This window comes from Lepeophtheirus salmonis, chromosome 1, assembly GCF_016086655.4.
Source record: "Lepeophtheirus salmonis chromosome 1, UVic_Lsal_1.4, whole genome shotgun sequence".
Taxonomy (NCBI): domain Eukaryota; kingdom Metazoa; phylum Arthropoda; class Copepoda; order Siphonostomatoida; family Caligidae; genus Lepeophtheirus; species Lepeophtheirus salmonis.
This window is the reverse complement of record NC_052131.2, coordinates 19,270,730-19,287,422: the sequence shown is the minus strand read 5'-3', so window position 1 is coordinate 19,287,422 and position 16,693 is coordinate 19,270,730. Positions and strand designations below refer to the sequence as shown.

Sequence of the window (16,693 nt, the reverse complement as noted above, 5' to 3'; positions counted from 1 at the left end):
AAATCTAACCCAAAAATGTATTAAAAATAGTTTATTACATCGTTATAAAATCTTATTTCCATATTGTAGATAAAAATAACTTTTACAGTGGAAAGAATAAGATATTTTTCTCTAATCATCCTACTTTCCTCGTCCCCTCATCGATCAAAAAATATAGCTATTTTTAAAGATTTTTAATACATAATATTCAGGTTTAATTAAAATATCAGTGTTTATCATTTGCATCAAATAGAATTCAATACTGATATTATGTTTATTCTTTAAGCCATTTGATGAAGTTTCATCAAGAATTATTTAAAATTTGTTCCTTGTATGTAGTAAAAATATGCCATTCAAGCTCCCAAAATGGTGTCTCCATCAATTATGATGCAATTTATGAGGTCAGTAAAAAATACTCCATAAAATCGGTCTAGACCGATCCAAATCGAACTTTTCTTTGCTAAAAATCATAACGGTCTTAGACTTTACCCAATCACTACTTAACAGTGTGGATTTAATATTATGTTAGCAATATAATCAAACTCTATTCCATTCCACTACCTCCCATGTTTTGAACTCACATCCATCAAATGGAGAATAAAAAAGAGAAGGAAGGGAGAAGGACGAACAACTCTTCTTCCCTTGAGCAAAGTCTTTGTTTCTAGACATAACCCAACAGTAGATGGCGTTGTTTTAAAGAAAAATATATAGTAAATAATAGATAGACGGAATAACACGAAATAATGGGTTGGAATAATATAATAATTGTTATTATATATGTAATTACTACGAGGTAAGATAAGATCGATCCCAACTTAATGAGTTGGGATCATAGTAACTCGACGCAACAACAAGAGTTGTAATAAGTAGAACTTATGAACAAATAATAAGGTTGTTTTTTAAGCAAAAACATTGATAAGAAGAAAAACCACAATCAAGGTTTTCCATCAGTGACCCAATGATGTGAATCCTTAGTTAGAGTGTGAATCACTATTTACCTATTTTGGTAGTAGGGATATATGTACCTACTACATAAGAGTATATAAAAATAATTAATTCTCAAGCAAAAAAAATCTCCTCAAGGGGAAAGAGACTCAAAATATTTGTAACTTCCTCGCTTCTACTACAAATAAAATTAAATTAAAAAAAGGAATTTTCGCTAATTCAAATTCTTAAAATGATTTCTTTAGAACATTAATTTATATATAAGAGGAACAGAATAATCGTTTGTTCCCAAATATTTATATTTTGTCGCATTAGCAATTTGCCAAAAACATAAATAGTTACTCTTGAATTAAAATTACTTAGAACTTAAGACCCAAACTGTAGTACCAACAAACTACCTTGAAGTTACTCCCTAAGGTTTAAAGAATTGAGCTCTATAATATTAATTCTTCAATATTGATTTGAAAACGCGAATAAATATGTATATATAATTAATATTATGGGTATAGGGTTTATTTTTTAACACCACAAACACACCAAGAACGGATGATCCCGGGACTCTTACCGTTATCCATTTTTATTTTTTGAGTAGGAGGAAGTAATAATACGTGTATTATATTATTTAGTTTTGAGTGTTTGTCTCCAAATTGTTCACCAAATAATTTTACGCTTTCTTTTCATCATGATGATGTGACTCGGAAATGCACTAAGTCCTTTTTTGTGTCTATAACTTATAATATTAATGTAATAGAATATATTATATTAAAGTGTGAATTTAATATATATTACTACTACATATGATATATATCAATAGTTATTATCAAATTAAGTATTTGATTTTGTATGGAACACTGAACATATATCGAAACAAATACTGATCAAGCTGAACAATACACACGGCACACGAACTAAAGAAACATATTCCTTTAATATATATTTTTGAAGATGACCTTTCTGCAATGTTTTATTTAATATATCTAGAATGAATTTCACTGAAAAGTTCTGTAAGAAGAAATGAATCACTCCGCAATTGGAAGTGTTCACTAACTCCGCGAACCGTTCGCGTCGATGGCGCATAGAGTACTAAAATCTTATTTTTTGTATAAGAGAAAAATAATAATAAATGGAAGGGAAAAAATCCGATTCAAAATGTATTATTATAATACATTTGGGCCGCCTTCTTCTATTTTTTTAATGACGCTTTTTTCAATGAAAAGAGGCAGAACTGGCATTTGAACAATATTTTGCTGTACGGGCTTGCATCAATTTATATTCTCTTACAGAGTAACCAACTGCAAATGGCCGTTAGCCACATTAATGACTAAAAAGGTGGGCGCGCTTTTCACGGCGTTACTTCAATAACAGAAAAATATACATGGTATTTTGTTGTAAGCTGTTAATTTTTCTGTTCCTTTTCTCCTAATCAATGTTCTGAGCGTTGATGGGTTGAATTAGTTAACTCCTTTATCACAATTATTGAATGATAATTCCATAGTTGGGAAGAATTGGCTATATACCAAATAACTTTAGGCCTTTTTCTCTTTCTTTTCGGAGAGTAGGTTGCGTGGTATAATAAAGGTAACGACATGTTGTGTTTCAATAATTAAAGAATAATACGAATAAAAAGAAAAGAAAAGGAAAAAATACACACATTATAATAATATATATCCCTGAGCAATTTTTTAATTGATACATAAATTATTCATTATTATTAGTTAGTTATTTTTTAAAAAGATTGATATGAATCTCCACCTGTCCCTCCAACAAACGATTTGGGCTATAAATATCTATTTATTATTTTTTAAAGCATGAATATTATTGAATTAGTAGGTGTTTAGAAATTCATAGTATATTGTCATTTGAATGTAGAATATATAATAATGATATGAGTAATAGAATGGGTTTGAACCTTATTTTAGTTGCAAATCTTTTGTATGGATCAACGCAATCATAAAAATATTATAACGTTGACAATCTACTTACATATACACACTGATAATTTATTTAACTATAGTTAACCACTTTAGTAATCACTCAACAAATAAGGCTATATTTTTTATTAAAGAAACTAAGAAAAATAAGAACGAGGTTTTGTCGATTAAAAAAGATCCGAAATATTTGAGATAATATAACGAAATTTGCTTCGAAATAATTTGAACAAGGAGAAATAAATTAATTTCTTATTGTTTCAATTATACCCATTACTAATGTTTTTTAGTCATAAATATTGAATCATACTAGCCAATCATAAATTCTGATAATCTTTTATTGAATGACGGGAAAAACTCTGGAAATGTTACTCAGAATATATTAAATATTTATAAATAAAATAATTTGTAAATCACAAGAAACATGTTTGAAATATGTAACTTATAAATGAGCTTTTTTACGGTTCTTAATAAATCTATAGCTAAACAATAGCAAATATTATACAAAGAAGAAATAAAAATAATCAGAATGAAACAGAAGAAAGATTCAAAAGTATGTTATTCCGTCAATTGAAATCCGTAAATTAATTCATGTACAGTCTTAAAAAACAGATAAAAATATGTATGTATGCGATACAAAAGCAGGTCCATGTATCTAAGTCAAAAGAAGAAAAATACGTTAAATTGTTGAAATAATTGTTAAGGTAAAAAAAATTAGGTACATATCACGGTTAATGAATTTGTTTTTCTTTAGCCGAATGAACGGAGGTCTATTTTTCTTTCTTATATATTGAAGGTACTTTTGTTCTAGTTGAATGTTTTAAAGTCAGGTCATTTTATAAAACATTACTTTTTCTTAATGGGGCTATAAAAAATACAAGGCTACAATTCCAAATACACGCACTATGACTATTGATACTTTTTTTATGTCCACTACCGACCGTTGGTGAAATACAGTCTATTGATCATATCAATCAACTTCAAGATCCATTAGTGATAAAATACTTCGCTACAAGAATAATTAGAAACATAATAGCTATAGTCACTGATCAAACTCAACTCCTATTCTGTATTTTTATCACATATATTAACGTTAAATTTGTTAAATCTGATTAAAATCAATGTCCCTGCAAATTTGATCCAATTAAAAGATGTTTATTCTAATTTTTTAACTTAATTATTTTCAGAGCCGTTTTAACTGACGTCATAAATTGCCTCTTAGTTGAAGGAGACTCCTTTTTTTAGGCTCAAAATTGATATTTTACTAAATAAAATGGACAAATTTCCGATATATTCCGATGAAACTTCATTAAATGGCTTTAAGGATAAAAAAGACTATATACCTGCACTGGATACTACTTGATGACAATGATAATTACTGATATTTGAATTAAATCAAAATTATACGTACTAAAAATCCCTCAAATTGGCTTGATTTGTGGGATTATTATTTTTTTGATCGATTAGGGACGAGAAAAGTAGGATCTTATTAGGGAAAAATATTTTAATTATTTCAATTGTAATGGTTCATTTTTATGGAAATCAGATTGAATACCGATATAATAACATATTTTTAATATATTTTAGGATAAGAATAAAACTAGGCAATAGAAGGATAAAATTTTAATAGACAAAAAAGTTGAAGTCCTTTAATTTGTTGGTTTCATTTTGACATCCTATAGTTTATTATTTCCCTTTATATTAATGAATAAAGAGGCTTGATAGTTATAAAACTTGGTCGTTTAGGCCCTAAAATTACCGACATCAATAATTCTTGTCTTAGAAAAATATATTTTATCTCTATGGTTACAAAAACATCTGGAAGATCACAAGTTCTAAAAACGCAAAATGTTGTGGTGAAAAGCATCCTTTTTGATGAGAAATCCCTGTTGGTAAACTAATATGAACTTTGTACAATTATACAACAATAATTACATACTATATATAATATTTGTCGTAGTTTTAATTTTATATCAACATGACTTGATATTTTTTGGGGGGTAATATTTAAAATCCCCAAACTTTGTTCTTTAGCGAAAAATGATGGATTCAATATATGTTTAAACTCAAAATAAAGCTAGATACATTTAGTATTATCTAACGTAAATATTCACAAAAATTTTGAATTAATTATTTCAACTAATGAATTTGTTCTTCAAAAATTAAAAATTAGCTTGAGTTAGTGTTTGTTCAAGATTATATAAATTTTTATCATTTCATTCAAATAGTCAATTAAAATGAAATATTATTCCTCGATTGATCTTTCAATACTATGTGATATATTTATAAATTCGGTAGATTCGAGTGTATTTGTTTACGGAGTCGAATGGATTTAGAATTGCATAATTCAAATATTTGGATTCAGACATAGAATCACAAAATATTGTTCCAAATTATTAACTAAAAAAAGTAGAGAATTTATTGATTTTTAATGAAATTATTTATGCTGATTTAGTATTTTAAGGACTGATAATTTAAATTTTATTCTTAGATGGGATTTGTATAGTTTCTAGCTCGATGTTGAATGTAGAATATTTAGAGATCCTGGCTCCGTATCAAACTAGTTGAAAATTTGCAACTCTAAATTATGGATAAATGTACATATTCTCTATGCTCTAAATTCCTTCTACTCCATGCGAAAATACATGTGACTGCTAACACCGGGTTTATTCATCAGCCATAATTATTACTTCATGATAATTAGATATACCTATAATTACTAAAAATGACATTATTTTAATCCTTTTAAGCTCATGAATAGAGATATAGGAAATCGATACAGTCTGAAAGATGTTTCCTATTGGTTCCAGAAAAAAAAATTATAAAACACTTGTTCATAACATTGAAAGAATAATTTAAATTTTTTAAATCAGACGTATTATAATTTCAAACCCATTCAATTCTGTGCTGACTTCTGGCTTAATTAAATGTAATTACTTGAACTTACATTATATTGATTATTTAAGGTCATAAATTGGGGCATTAGAAATCGATACAGTCTGGATGAAGTTTTTTATCCGTTCCAGTTCGACAACCAACATATGAATGCTAATCATCGTTATGAATTAATTATTTTATTCTAAGATCAATCATCTATGATATATGGAGGATAGAATATTTTATATTATTTGAATTAAACTTCCTCCATAATCATGTAAAAACACGAAGATTAATTGATACTTTATTTTTGAAAGGGAAATTCATCGGTTTAAATAATTTATTAAATATTTTATTCTACATTTACTTTAATACATTCTTAAAAACATGTCAATGTTGATTTTGAATTATATACATTAATTTAATCCATCACTTTTTGATCAAGAACAATTTTTAGGGATTTCAAATATTAACACAATATAGAGGAGTTGATTAAAATACCCCAAGATGTTGATATATTATATCAAAAATAAATGATATCATTAAATAGTAGTTTGTAATTAAAATGGTTCATGCTGTAATTAAATAAGGCATTTTAAGAGAAAGAAATTACAACTTGTACAATTTGTTTATAAATGTTGAAATTTTTTTAATCAGATTGTACAAGTTTCAATTTGTACGTCTCGTAATACTTTATTTAATTACAATATCGGCCATTTGATTAACCAAATAATAAGTGATGTTTTTTTTAAATAATCTAGTCTACTATAATTTCTTACATATTATATTTTTATATGTGATGGAACGGTGGACACTTAAGACTAATTATCTAATATGACACTAAATACTCGTCAAATAGTAATTTTTATGGAAAAAGTGAAAACATTTATATAACCAATATATCAACCATCCTCGAATTATTTAATTATTGCATTATCTTCATCACAAGTACTATAAATTCTGCATCGCATTTTTTATTTGCAACTTGTACAATTTAATTATACAAAAACACAACTTGCCCACAAAAATACATATATATCAGTGCCCTATGTCCCTTAATAATTTATACGGTAGTTGCAATTATTGGCTCTTTTTATGGTGAGGTATCCGTAGTCTCTTGTCCAACAGACCCCCTACAATAACAAAACCATGATTATGGATTGTATATACTTAACTAAATTGAATGAAAAATTTCTATAGATCGTACATAAAATCCAAACATAAATGGATTGGCGACGAAAGGTTTAATGCTTATAAAGCTAAGCAAATCTTCTTACTATGTTGCATAAATTAGTTTGCTATTGAGTGATGGCATAAATTCGTTATGTATATATAGTTTTGATTTGATTAATATAAAAATTAGTTTTTAATGATTTTGGGTAAGAAATACATTCTTACAACAAATTTAGGAGAATAAATTTACAAATAAAGGGTTTGCGATTACAAGATTTGCTTGACTTTATTATTTAAATATAATATCAATAGAAACCATAATGTGTGAAATTTTATTTTATAATTCCATTTATACAAATATATGCATGATTTTTTTTTTTTAATTTTTGTCAAAAAATTACAAAATCGAAATTCGCGAAGAAAATTGCAAAAAAAATGTTTTGCACTAATTTTGGAAAAAAGAAGTTCATTGCACTTATTGGCATTGTTACAGGAACACAAACCTAATAAGATTTTTTTAAATTACTAAAACAAAAAAATAATGTCATCGAAAAAATAACCCTTGATAACTGCTTCATTTTAGCAAATATTATGCAATAAAATGTTTTAGCCATTGAAAACACTTTAATTTATGTTTAAGTCCATGAATTTATGTGGAAATGCATCTTTTAGTGGAATTTATTCCTAAAAATTGCACTTCTGCCAAGTTTCAGCCTCTTAGGGCCAACAGTGTAGGTACCCACAAAGAACACACACAACAACCTCTATTATATATATACAGATGTGTATATGTTGCGATGTCTTTACAAGTTTCAATTTGTATAAGCAAGCTACAAGTTTCAATTTCTTCATCGTAAAATTAATTATTTGGTCATTCTAGTTGCCGACTATTAGTTGATAATATCATTTCATTTTAATTTATTAAAATGACATTGTTATTATGTATTTATGAATAAAATAACTGAGGGCATTTGAACTTTAAAATGTGCCACAAAATACTTATATTTTAATCATTTGTATTAAAATAGTCAAAAATGACAGAATTAATAATATATCGATCATCAATAGAATATTCAATTTTTGCATGCCCCTCATCGCAAGTACTGTAAATCCTTCATTTAAAATTATTAATCTAATTTGCTTATATAAGGTGTAACTTGTACACAACATATATATAATCAAGAGGAGAAGTCCGTCACTTTTGGTGATTGGGGTTGACTTAAAAAAGCCTTTTTTTCACGGTCATTTGTATATAGCTTGCTCTAGGACTGGTAATAAAGAAAATCTTTTTATCAATTCTCTGGGTTGGAGGTCAAAAAATATTTTATATAATGGGGAAAGTAAATTTCTTTCAATAAATTTTGATTTTAGATAAACCTGTTTTATTCAGTCCACCAATGCGGGCATCATCTATTAATTGCATATATATTAATGAGTACTGAAACTGCGATCTTTTGATTACAAATTCGTAATTATTCTCATAAAGGTCAAAGAATACAGTGCAAGTATTGACAACTCATCGCCTAAGGTTCCCTTTTTATTTATTTTACTATCTCTTTTTACAAAGTTGTAGTTCGTAGAGCTGTGATTCCCAACCGGGGCTTCGTATTTTATTGCCTAGGGTTCCGTGAGGTTTATCAATGTTATCAAAAAAATGTTAAGCACAAATATTCCTCCAATACTAGTTACTCCCTCTTCCATAAAAACCTCCTAGGGTCTCTGCAGGGGTAGAAGGGTATTCACTATAGTAGCGCATCTCCAACTTGTCCACAACAAGTATTTACATAGGATTTTACCCGAAATATTGATAATGGTATATGAACACTATTTTGTCCTTAATTAAGTATTGGAATATGAAATTAAAAATTTCCTTGAAACGACTAATTTTTATTATTCTTTATTGTAAGTATTGCATAAGATTAAAAATAATGATTTCCAGTTCTTACAAAATCCAAGACATTGCTTTAAGATTTCTCTAAAGTGATTACATCTGAAAAGAAAAATAAATTTAACTATTAATTTCAAATATACACAAAGACGCCAGAAACATTCAAATACAATAATAAGTAGTAAAACAAATTACCTGACTAACACAGTAAAATAATTAGTGCAATTATTTGGAAAGCTGTAACTTGACAGCAACGAAAGGTAGAGAAAAGGCAGATCCAAAGAAAAGAATGAATTTGGCCGTCAATGCATATCTGTTTTCAATTTTGAAGGGAAGGTTCTAAAAAAAGAAGAAAAACGTATCATTATGAGTAAATTATATTCATTTAGTCTATTTATATCATAAACTATGGAAAATCTGAGTTATGAAATATAAAGGCCAAGAAATTGATTGAATTTCACTTCTTTCCAAATGAGTGAATAAATTCTAATATAGTTTATTTCATTTGAGTTATAGATAAAAAAACAAGCATACCAACAACAATCACCCCTAAAATGTACTCTTTAAATATAAATATAAAGACGCTCAACTTAATCGCATGAAGCAAGCGGATGTAAAACCCTTTTTCCATAAAAGAATCATGTGATTCTTGAGTGAGTGTACTACGTACAGGGTTTGGTGATAAAACCCATATAAAAATACAGCACACGTTCATGTGACCAGTCATTTCATTACAAGAGATAGACGAATAAAGAATGAAATAAAAGTTATCCCAAAAAAAGAACAAAAAAAAAAAGAAAAGAATGAAGATGAAAATGAAACTACTTAAAAACAAAGTTTATTAAAACAATTTTTCATGTGTCGGGCTAAAAGAATAAAAGAAACTAGCTACATTTTATTTAAACGAAATACTTTATTCTTTGAGGTTATGGAATGTATTTAACAAATACTGAATTGGTCGAATTCAACGTTGGCTCTTGGGAATAATTAAGCCCTTAACCATATCAAAACTGTTTCCATCGGGATGAACAGATATTTTATAACTTTTCTCAGTTTCAACAATTAAAAATCCATATTGGTCCAGATGCCGGATGATTCCTTTTTCTTTTAATTCTGTATTAGAATTCATAAGTTGCACATTTTGAGCTCCATGAAGCCAGTACTGATAATATAAGTTCATAACTGAATTCAAATCATTAGATTGCACTTTTTCGATTATAATTTCCAGGGAATTGAGCAGCTCTGCAAAGAATTCTTCTCTAGAAATAGGTTGGAGACCATGACTCTCCAAAATCCTATTTAAAGATATCATAGGAACATCATTATCCAAATTTAACCCGAGACCAATATCAATTGTTGCTACTTCACCACTTATTGAAGAATTCACTAAAATACCACCAAGTTTTAAGGAAGAACCGTAATATATATCATTTGGCCATTTTAGACGAACATCAACATCCTTTCTTAATTTACGTAGCCCTTCAACTGTAGCAACTCCAATAAGATGTTGAATAATTGATAATTTGCTTCCTAACAAGCTAAGATTTTTAATGATTTTTTAACATCGTAGCTTATATAAGCAAAGCAAATTACTCAAAATCATGTTTTGAAATGTACTATGTATCTTTAATTTAGAGTAAGGTAATATATAAAAAACAGAAATATTTAAAAAAATAAATTCAAATGTGAGATTATGAAATAAAAAATCATTAAAAATAAAATGCCTTCTAAGCAATATATGAATTTGTAGCGTGAACATGGCACAACCCTTTGGAGATAGCCATTGATTACCACCTCTTCCTTTTCCAGATGTTTGTCTATCAGCAATTACAAATAGACCATGCTTAATTTGAACGTTATCAGTAACATCAAAAGTAGATCTCATTTCTTTCCCGTAAATAATCAAGTTGCCAAGTTCTTTTGTCTTCAACAATTCGTAAAATTTCCGACAGTCAAAGTCTGTAGTGGACTGAACTGGATTTTGTGTCCAGTCATGAGTTTTAATATGAATCATAATATTATTACCATTGAGAGAAGGTTTCATGGTAATTGTATTTTTCGAATTTTGAATCAAAGTCTGATCATCCTTTATTCTCTCAGATAGAAAAGAATTAACGTGAGATAAATTTTTGCCCATTAATAATAAGTCTCTGCCAAACTCTGATGATAATGGTAGCTCTAAATCTGCTTCTTGCACTTGTAGATTGAACTTTATTCGCAAAAAGTCAGATAATTCGATATTTTTTGAAGAAAAAAACGGATCTTGCACAACAAATGCACTATTTTCGCAGCCTAATAGAGATGGATCAAACACAAGATTCATTTTGTACGGAAAGAAAAAAGAATTATGCAATTAATTGTTTCTTTAATTACAGTCAATTATAAAAAGGAACCAAAATTTATCTTATGTTTGTTCCAACCTATTGCACTATCTCCAAAGTATTTCATAAGCTTTGAAGTCCAAGGAGATGAAGATGCTGTCCATATCTTTCCTCTATGCGAATGAAAGTAATGCATCAATGACGAATATGACTCTTTCCCTAAAGGAGGTTTACAAATTACAACTAGCACAGTAGATTCATGCCAAGTTCGCGTCCTTAAATCTTTGTCACTGAGTTTATAAATAACATAGAGGTTGGGTTTCAAGAGAGACGAGAGTAATAATTTGAAACGATCAAATGTATCACCACCTTCCTCATATATAAGAATATTAGGAGGTTTCACATAATTTAGCGCCTGAAAATGTTGAAGCATACAGATACAGTGCTGAAAGATCGGATTTAATGAAGACTTGATTTCTACTTTTACAGGTTAATAAGAGGACCCAAGAACATTAATTTATATTCAATTTATCCTTGAAACAAGCATGTAACAGTGTCGTGTTAAAAATGTTCGCCGGCATTGAAACTCACAATATATATAAATATTTATTTTTTTCAGAGGTAAACGGGGAAGTTAGGACCTTCTAAAATATTTAAAAATTATATTTTTAATTCAATAAATCAATCAAAATCAAGAGATATATTAAATATGACACCATAATGAATATAGCGACTCGAAAATTCAACTTAAAGGGGCTCAAATTTGAGTTGCAAAACAATCAATTAATAATTAAACTCTTAATCATTACTTCAAAAACACAAAAGGGTAAGTAATTAGGAAATAAATAAGATATAACTAATTTTACTTATTGTTTGTATTTAAAAATAATAATTATTAAGTAATGAATGTTCATTAAAAAAAATTAAGAAAAGTACATTGTCATCAGAAAGAATTCTATTGGCGTAAAAAGGAGCTGCACTACAAAGAGAATGTGTTTCATTCATAAATAAACCTATAAAATTTTATATTCCATATATAGGGATAATTTTATTTTGGGATTGCAATAGAATGGATTGGAGGAATAACAGAAATAAAATCTCATGACTAAAGAGGGAATGCATCGGTTAAGGTATTGTTATTGATAATTTCGTTATCAAATAAAAGATTACATTGGCCGAAAGTTTGTTTAATAATTGGCCAGAAAACTTTTACTAAAAAGTACCCCAAACATTTGAGATAATGAGTTTAAGAAATATAGCACTGTTTGAGACAGTCAATGCTACAAATTAGCATTTTAAATAGTGTATAATAAAAGGATTTTAAAAAGAAGAAAAAAAAAACATAAGGGACATCCAAACTGTGGAATGTGCATGTTATTGCTCTGACATAATAAAAGAAATCAAGAATATTGAGAATCAAAATTTGACAATCGTTACATCCCTAGATTTAAGTTACAAAAGAACCCTCGTTTTGTCTAAATTTGAATAACATTCTCAATATTTAGACATTATAAAGAATCTCATTGTTAAAGTCTACAATAGAGCGTTTGACGTAACGTCAGCATTGCTGATGTCTGGCATTTTGGGGCATTAAACAACTAAACTTTATAACAACAAAATGCTTAACTTAGATGCCCCAAAATGGCGACTCCTTCAATTATTATCCTCTAATCTATTAAGACATTTTGTATCTTAAAATGTGCAATTTTTGCACAACTCTTACTATACATCCAACTATAACAAAAAACATAAGGACTTGAATGAAGAATCGAAAAGCCCCCCTTTGCTCGAGAGAGTGGATACTACTACTACTACTACTACTAAGGAGCACGAAATGAGTCGCTAAGGGAGAAGAGGTGAAGGACGAAGGAGATTGATCTCCAATTCCATAGACAAGTCATAAATATCAAAATGGGACTTACGTCTCCTGGAGGAACACATCCTCCTTCCCTACGAAGAGCTGTCGTGGAGAACTTACGAGCAGCGTTGAGGGTTCTTGCGAGTCCAGTCATTTCAGATCGTTACTATTACTTCTCAGGTTATCAAACAGAAATGAGCAGAATGGAGGAGACAAGCTGAAGTTGAGCTGAAGTCAAGCAAATAACGCTTTAAAGCATAGTGGTAAAATAAGAAACACGTGATTAATATTTGTACAAGGTAGAGGCGGGGGTAATACTTTTTTTGTCCGCTAGGAGGTTAAACACTCTGTTCAAATGTTGTCACTGACATAATAAATTGCAACATAATTGAAGGAGGCACAAACTTGATATTTTTTACAAAATAAAATGGACACACTTCTTATAAATTTTGACACTTCATCAAATGGGTTGAACAGTGAAAAAGACTGCGTTTTATAATACTCTATGGCACGGATATTTGAATTCAATCAAATAGTAATTAGTACTAAGAATTTGTTCTTTATTTTTTTTATTGGTTATGAAAAAAAGGGTTCTGATTATTATAAAACATGCGTTGTTTATGTCCCCAAAATGAATGACATCAACGTAAAAACATTTTTTTGCTACATAAATAAATATGAATTTACCCTTTTATTTTAAGTAAATTAATAAGTTAAATTCTACGATAGGATAGGAAAAGTTGGATACGACATAAGGGAAATTTCAATGTTACTGGAACAAAATGACAGAATAATGATAAAGTGACGTCATCATTGGTATCATAAGGAGTGACATCTTGCGTGGGGAAAATATATTAGTAAGACAATAAATCAACTCAAACTAGTAGACTTTGTTTTAAAGCTTAAAAGAAAGGAAGAGTTGAAGCATAGAGACAGGTACAAAGACAGAAAGGAATGAAAAGAGAGAGGAAATCTCAGCAACATGGCTCCGGCCTCTGCGACCGCGCTCTTCTTCTTTTATTTTCTCTTTTCTTTGGCTCTACCTTTCTGATTCTGATTAGTGATGCAACTGACTAAAAGGAACTTCATGGAAAAGCTTGGGATACCGTCGCCGTCACACATTCCTATTTACTCCAATTTCACACCAGATCCACACAGAGTCCCTTCAACATTTCATGGTAATGTACTCCTTAGCTCTTAAATACTTTCTTTTACTTTCATCTCATTCCAATCCCATCTTGGAAAAGCTCCTGAGGAGTCTTCACGACATCTCCTTCCATGACAAGCTGCAGGGTAATCTCCATTGTTGGGAAGGGAGAAGAGGAGCGGCACTCACCCTTGAGTCGGAATGTCTCTTATAGTTATAATCCATGCGAGTATGGATGAGATTATAATATATATTTGCGCCATGAAAGTGAATTTTGAATTGGCATGGGGCATCGGGATTCAATGTTTGGATTTGAAAAGGAATCTGAGGCTGTGCAGATGAGTACGAGATGCAGTTGGTGTGAGTGAGTGGTAGGCCTGTCTCTCTCTCTCTCTCTCTCTCTCTTTGGCTCCTCCCTCTTGCTTCTCTTTCTCTTTGGCTCGTCCCGAAGAATTGAATCTCATAACAATAACAAAGCAAAGCCCTCTTGGCTCTTGGCTCTTCCACTCTCAACTCTTTTTTGAAGCATTGTCCAGCGGATTCCAAGTGTTATGGTCGAGAGATCGGACTCTATCTGCTTGAACGAGCTGCTCCTTGCCTTCTTTCTCTGTCCTCAAACATCGACTCTCTAATCAATGGAAACGAAATCTTCAGGATCAGCAAACATAGGGATTTTTCAACCCAATGAGTGGGTTCTATGCTATGAACCCGATCCATGCAAAGTCAAAGTGATTTACAACGCTAAGATTTTGGAAATTGAGGATGGAGAGTATTTAGTACATTTCCGTGGATGGAATTCCTCTTGGGATCGCCGAGTTACTCAAGAGTTTCTACTTAAGGTCTCTTTCTCTTTGTTCCCTCCTGTTCTCCCACCCTCAAATGATGCATCCCATCACAATGTAGTGCATCTTGTCAAATTGTCCCCTAACGAGTATAACTGGGATGGAGTTGATTCCTTTACAAATCTCCGTTTTATTAATATTTCCCATCATTTTGACATTACTCAAGTTATGATATAACCTGATATGTCCTGACTGACATGCATTCCAAGCTTGAGTAATTAACAATTGTCATAATATTGACTGATTAATAATAATTCATGAGATTCTTTGTGCAGTCTTTTTCTCTGATGAACAATTATACAATCACTCTAAATTCAATTGTTACATATGTAGCTACGATATTATGTCAACTACAATTAAATTATATTTTAATAAGAATAAAGTGTCAAGCTATTAAATATTTTCTTCTTTTCATTTAGTCTTTGCTTCATATTTTTGCATGACTTCTCAAGTCATGATTACATAATTTGCTCTTTTTTTTTAATTTACAGGACAATCCTGCAAACCGAATTCTTCAAAGGTCTCTCGCTCAAAATGTTTCGAAGAAAGGCTCTCCTGAAAATAGGAAAAAAAGTCCTTCAAGGAAACGTGTCCTCCGAAGTGCTCTTCATTCCAACGGTAACAGTGACTTTCACCCTCCACGGAAAAGACCAAAGCGTGAAGATTTTTCGATTAGAATATCCGAGCCTTGTAAAAAAAATACTTGAAACTGATATGTCCTATGTAAATGAACAAGGCTTTCTTCCTATTGTCCCTTCAGTTTGCCCTGTAGTGAGAGTGCTAGAACAATACGTCCGGAACTTCGCCGAAAGGAAAGTTATACATGCTGAAAGGTCTTTAGGCAGACATAATCTCCTTCCTGTTACTCAAAGAGAATCCCTCGTTGCGACTGAGCTTGAATCCATTCAAAGTGCAATCGATCTCTGTAAAGAGATGGCTGAGGGGCTTCGTATTATTTTAGACTATAATTTAAATAATATTTTACTCTACGAAAAAGAAAGTGAGGTTTGTGTGTCAGTATGCTCGCCTAGACTTCCTTCACTCAAACTACCTGTACCTAATTCTTCTCGAAGACCGAGCACGGATCGCTCGTCCTCGTCTGGACGTTCCACTCCTACTAACTCTGTAGGAAGCCTTCCATCATGTTCATCAAGCAATAAGAAATACATTTTCAAATGTGTGACAGACTCTCTTGAGGGTTGGAAATTACTGCCTGATACACTCTATGATGAATCTCCTCCACTTCCCTCTCTTATGTACGGTCCTGTTTATCTCCTTCGCCTCCTTGTAAAATTGCCGGAAATTCTGAAGAAAATGAATCTCCCACTCCCAAGACTCAAAGTACTACAGAGGCAAATATCCTCGCTAATGGACTATTTAGCATCACACCCAGAATATTTCTCCCAGGATATGTACTCCCTCTCTTCATCGACAACTTCATAGATTTATAATCATAATCATTTTTAACTATTATTTAGATTTAGTTGTTTTTTCTCTTGGGATTTGGAATTACATAGCTGTGATCTTATGTCGATGCATTTTAAATGTACGTTATTATTATTTGAAGTTTTATCCTGGATATTCGTTTTAATATTTATTTGTTAGTTTATTCATTTCAATTAAATGCGATTATGAAGAATGTAACATAGTTTAACCCTTATCGTTATTATGCCTTATCCTCCTCTAAAGAATAAAAGTCCCTCCAAAGAGACGATCTAATGAGTCCAAGACGCGT

At 30.3% G+C, this 16,693-nt stretch overlaps 3 protein-coding genes across 3 annotated transcripts in view; 1 reads left to right on the top strand and 2 right to left on the bottom strand.

The window, feature by feature from the left end:
• The window catches only part of LOC121120109 (uncharacterized), a 71,062-nt gene extending 68,953 nt beyond the window's left edge, over positions 1-2,109 (bottom strand). The window contains exon 1 of the mRNA XM_040714945.2: positions 1,490-2,109. Coding sequence (XP_040570879.1) covers positions 1,490-1,499 — 10 coding nt within the window. The 5' untranslated portion in view covers positions 1,500-2,109. The remainder of the gene's footprint in view (positions 1-1,489) is intronic.
• A 7,499-nt stretch (positions 2,110-9,608) lies between these two features.
• On the bottom strand, positions 9,609-13,105 carry Hcs (holocarboxylase synthetase-like protein). The gene is made up of 3 exons (XM_040714913.2): positions 11,211-13,105; positions 10,515-11,082; positions 9,609-10,328 (listed from the first exon to the last, which is right to left on the bottom strand). Exons 1-3 carry the CDS (start codon positions 11,542-11,544, stop codon positions 9,755-9,757), a joined length of 1,476 nt encoding a protein of 491 aa, XP_040570847.1. The 5' UTR covers positions 11,545-13,105; the 3' UTR covers positions 9,609-9,754.
• Positions 13,106-14,615: 1,510 nt separating this feature from the next.
• On the top strand, positions 14,616-16,602 carry msl-3 (male-specific lethal 3). Its single transcript, XM_040714921.2, is given in 3 exon segments — positions 14,616-14,955; positions 15,450-15,650; positions 15,652-16,602. Coding segments are annotated over 3 exon segments (1,155 nt in total). The 5' UTR covers positions 14,616-14,751; the 3' UTR covers positions 16,402-16,602.
• The last annotated feature ends 91 nt before the right edge of the window (positions 16,603-16,693 follow it).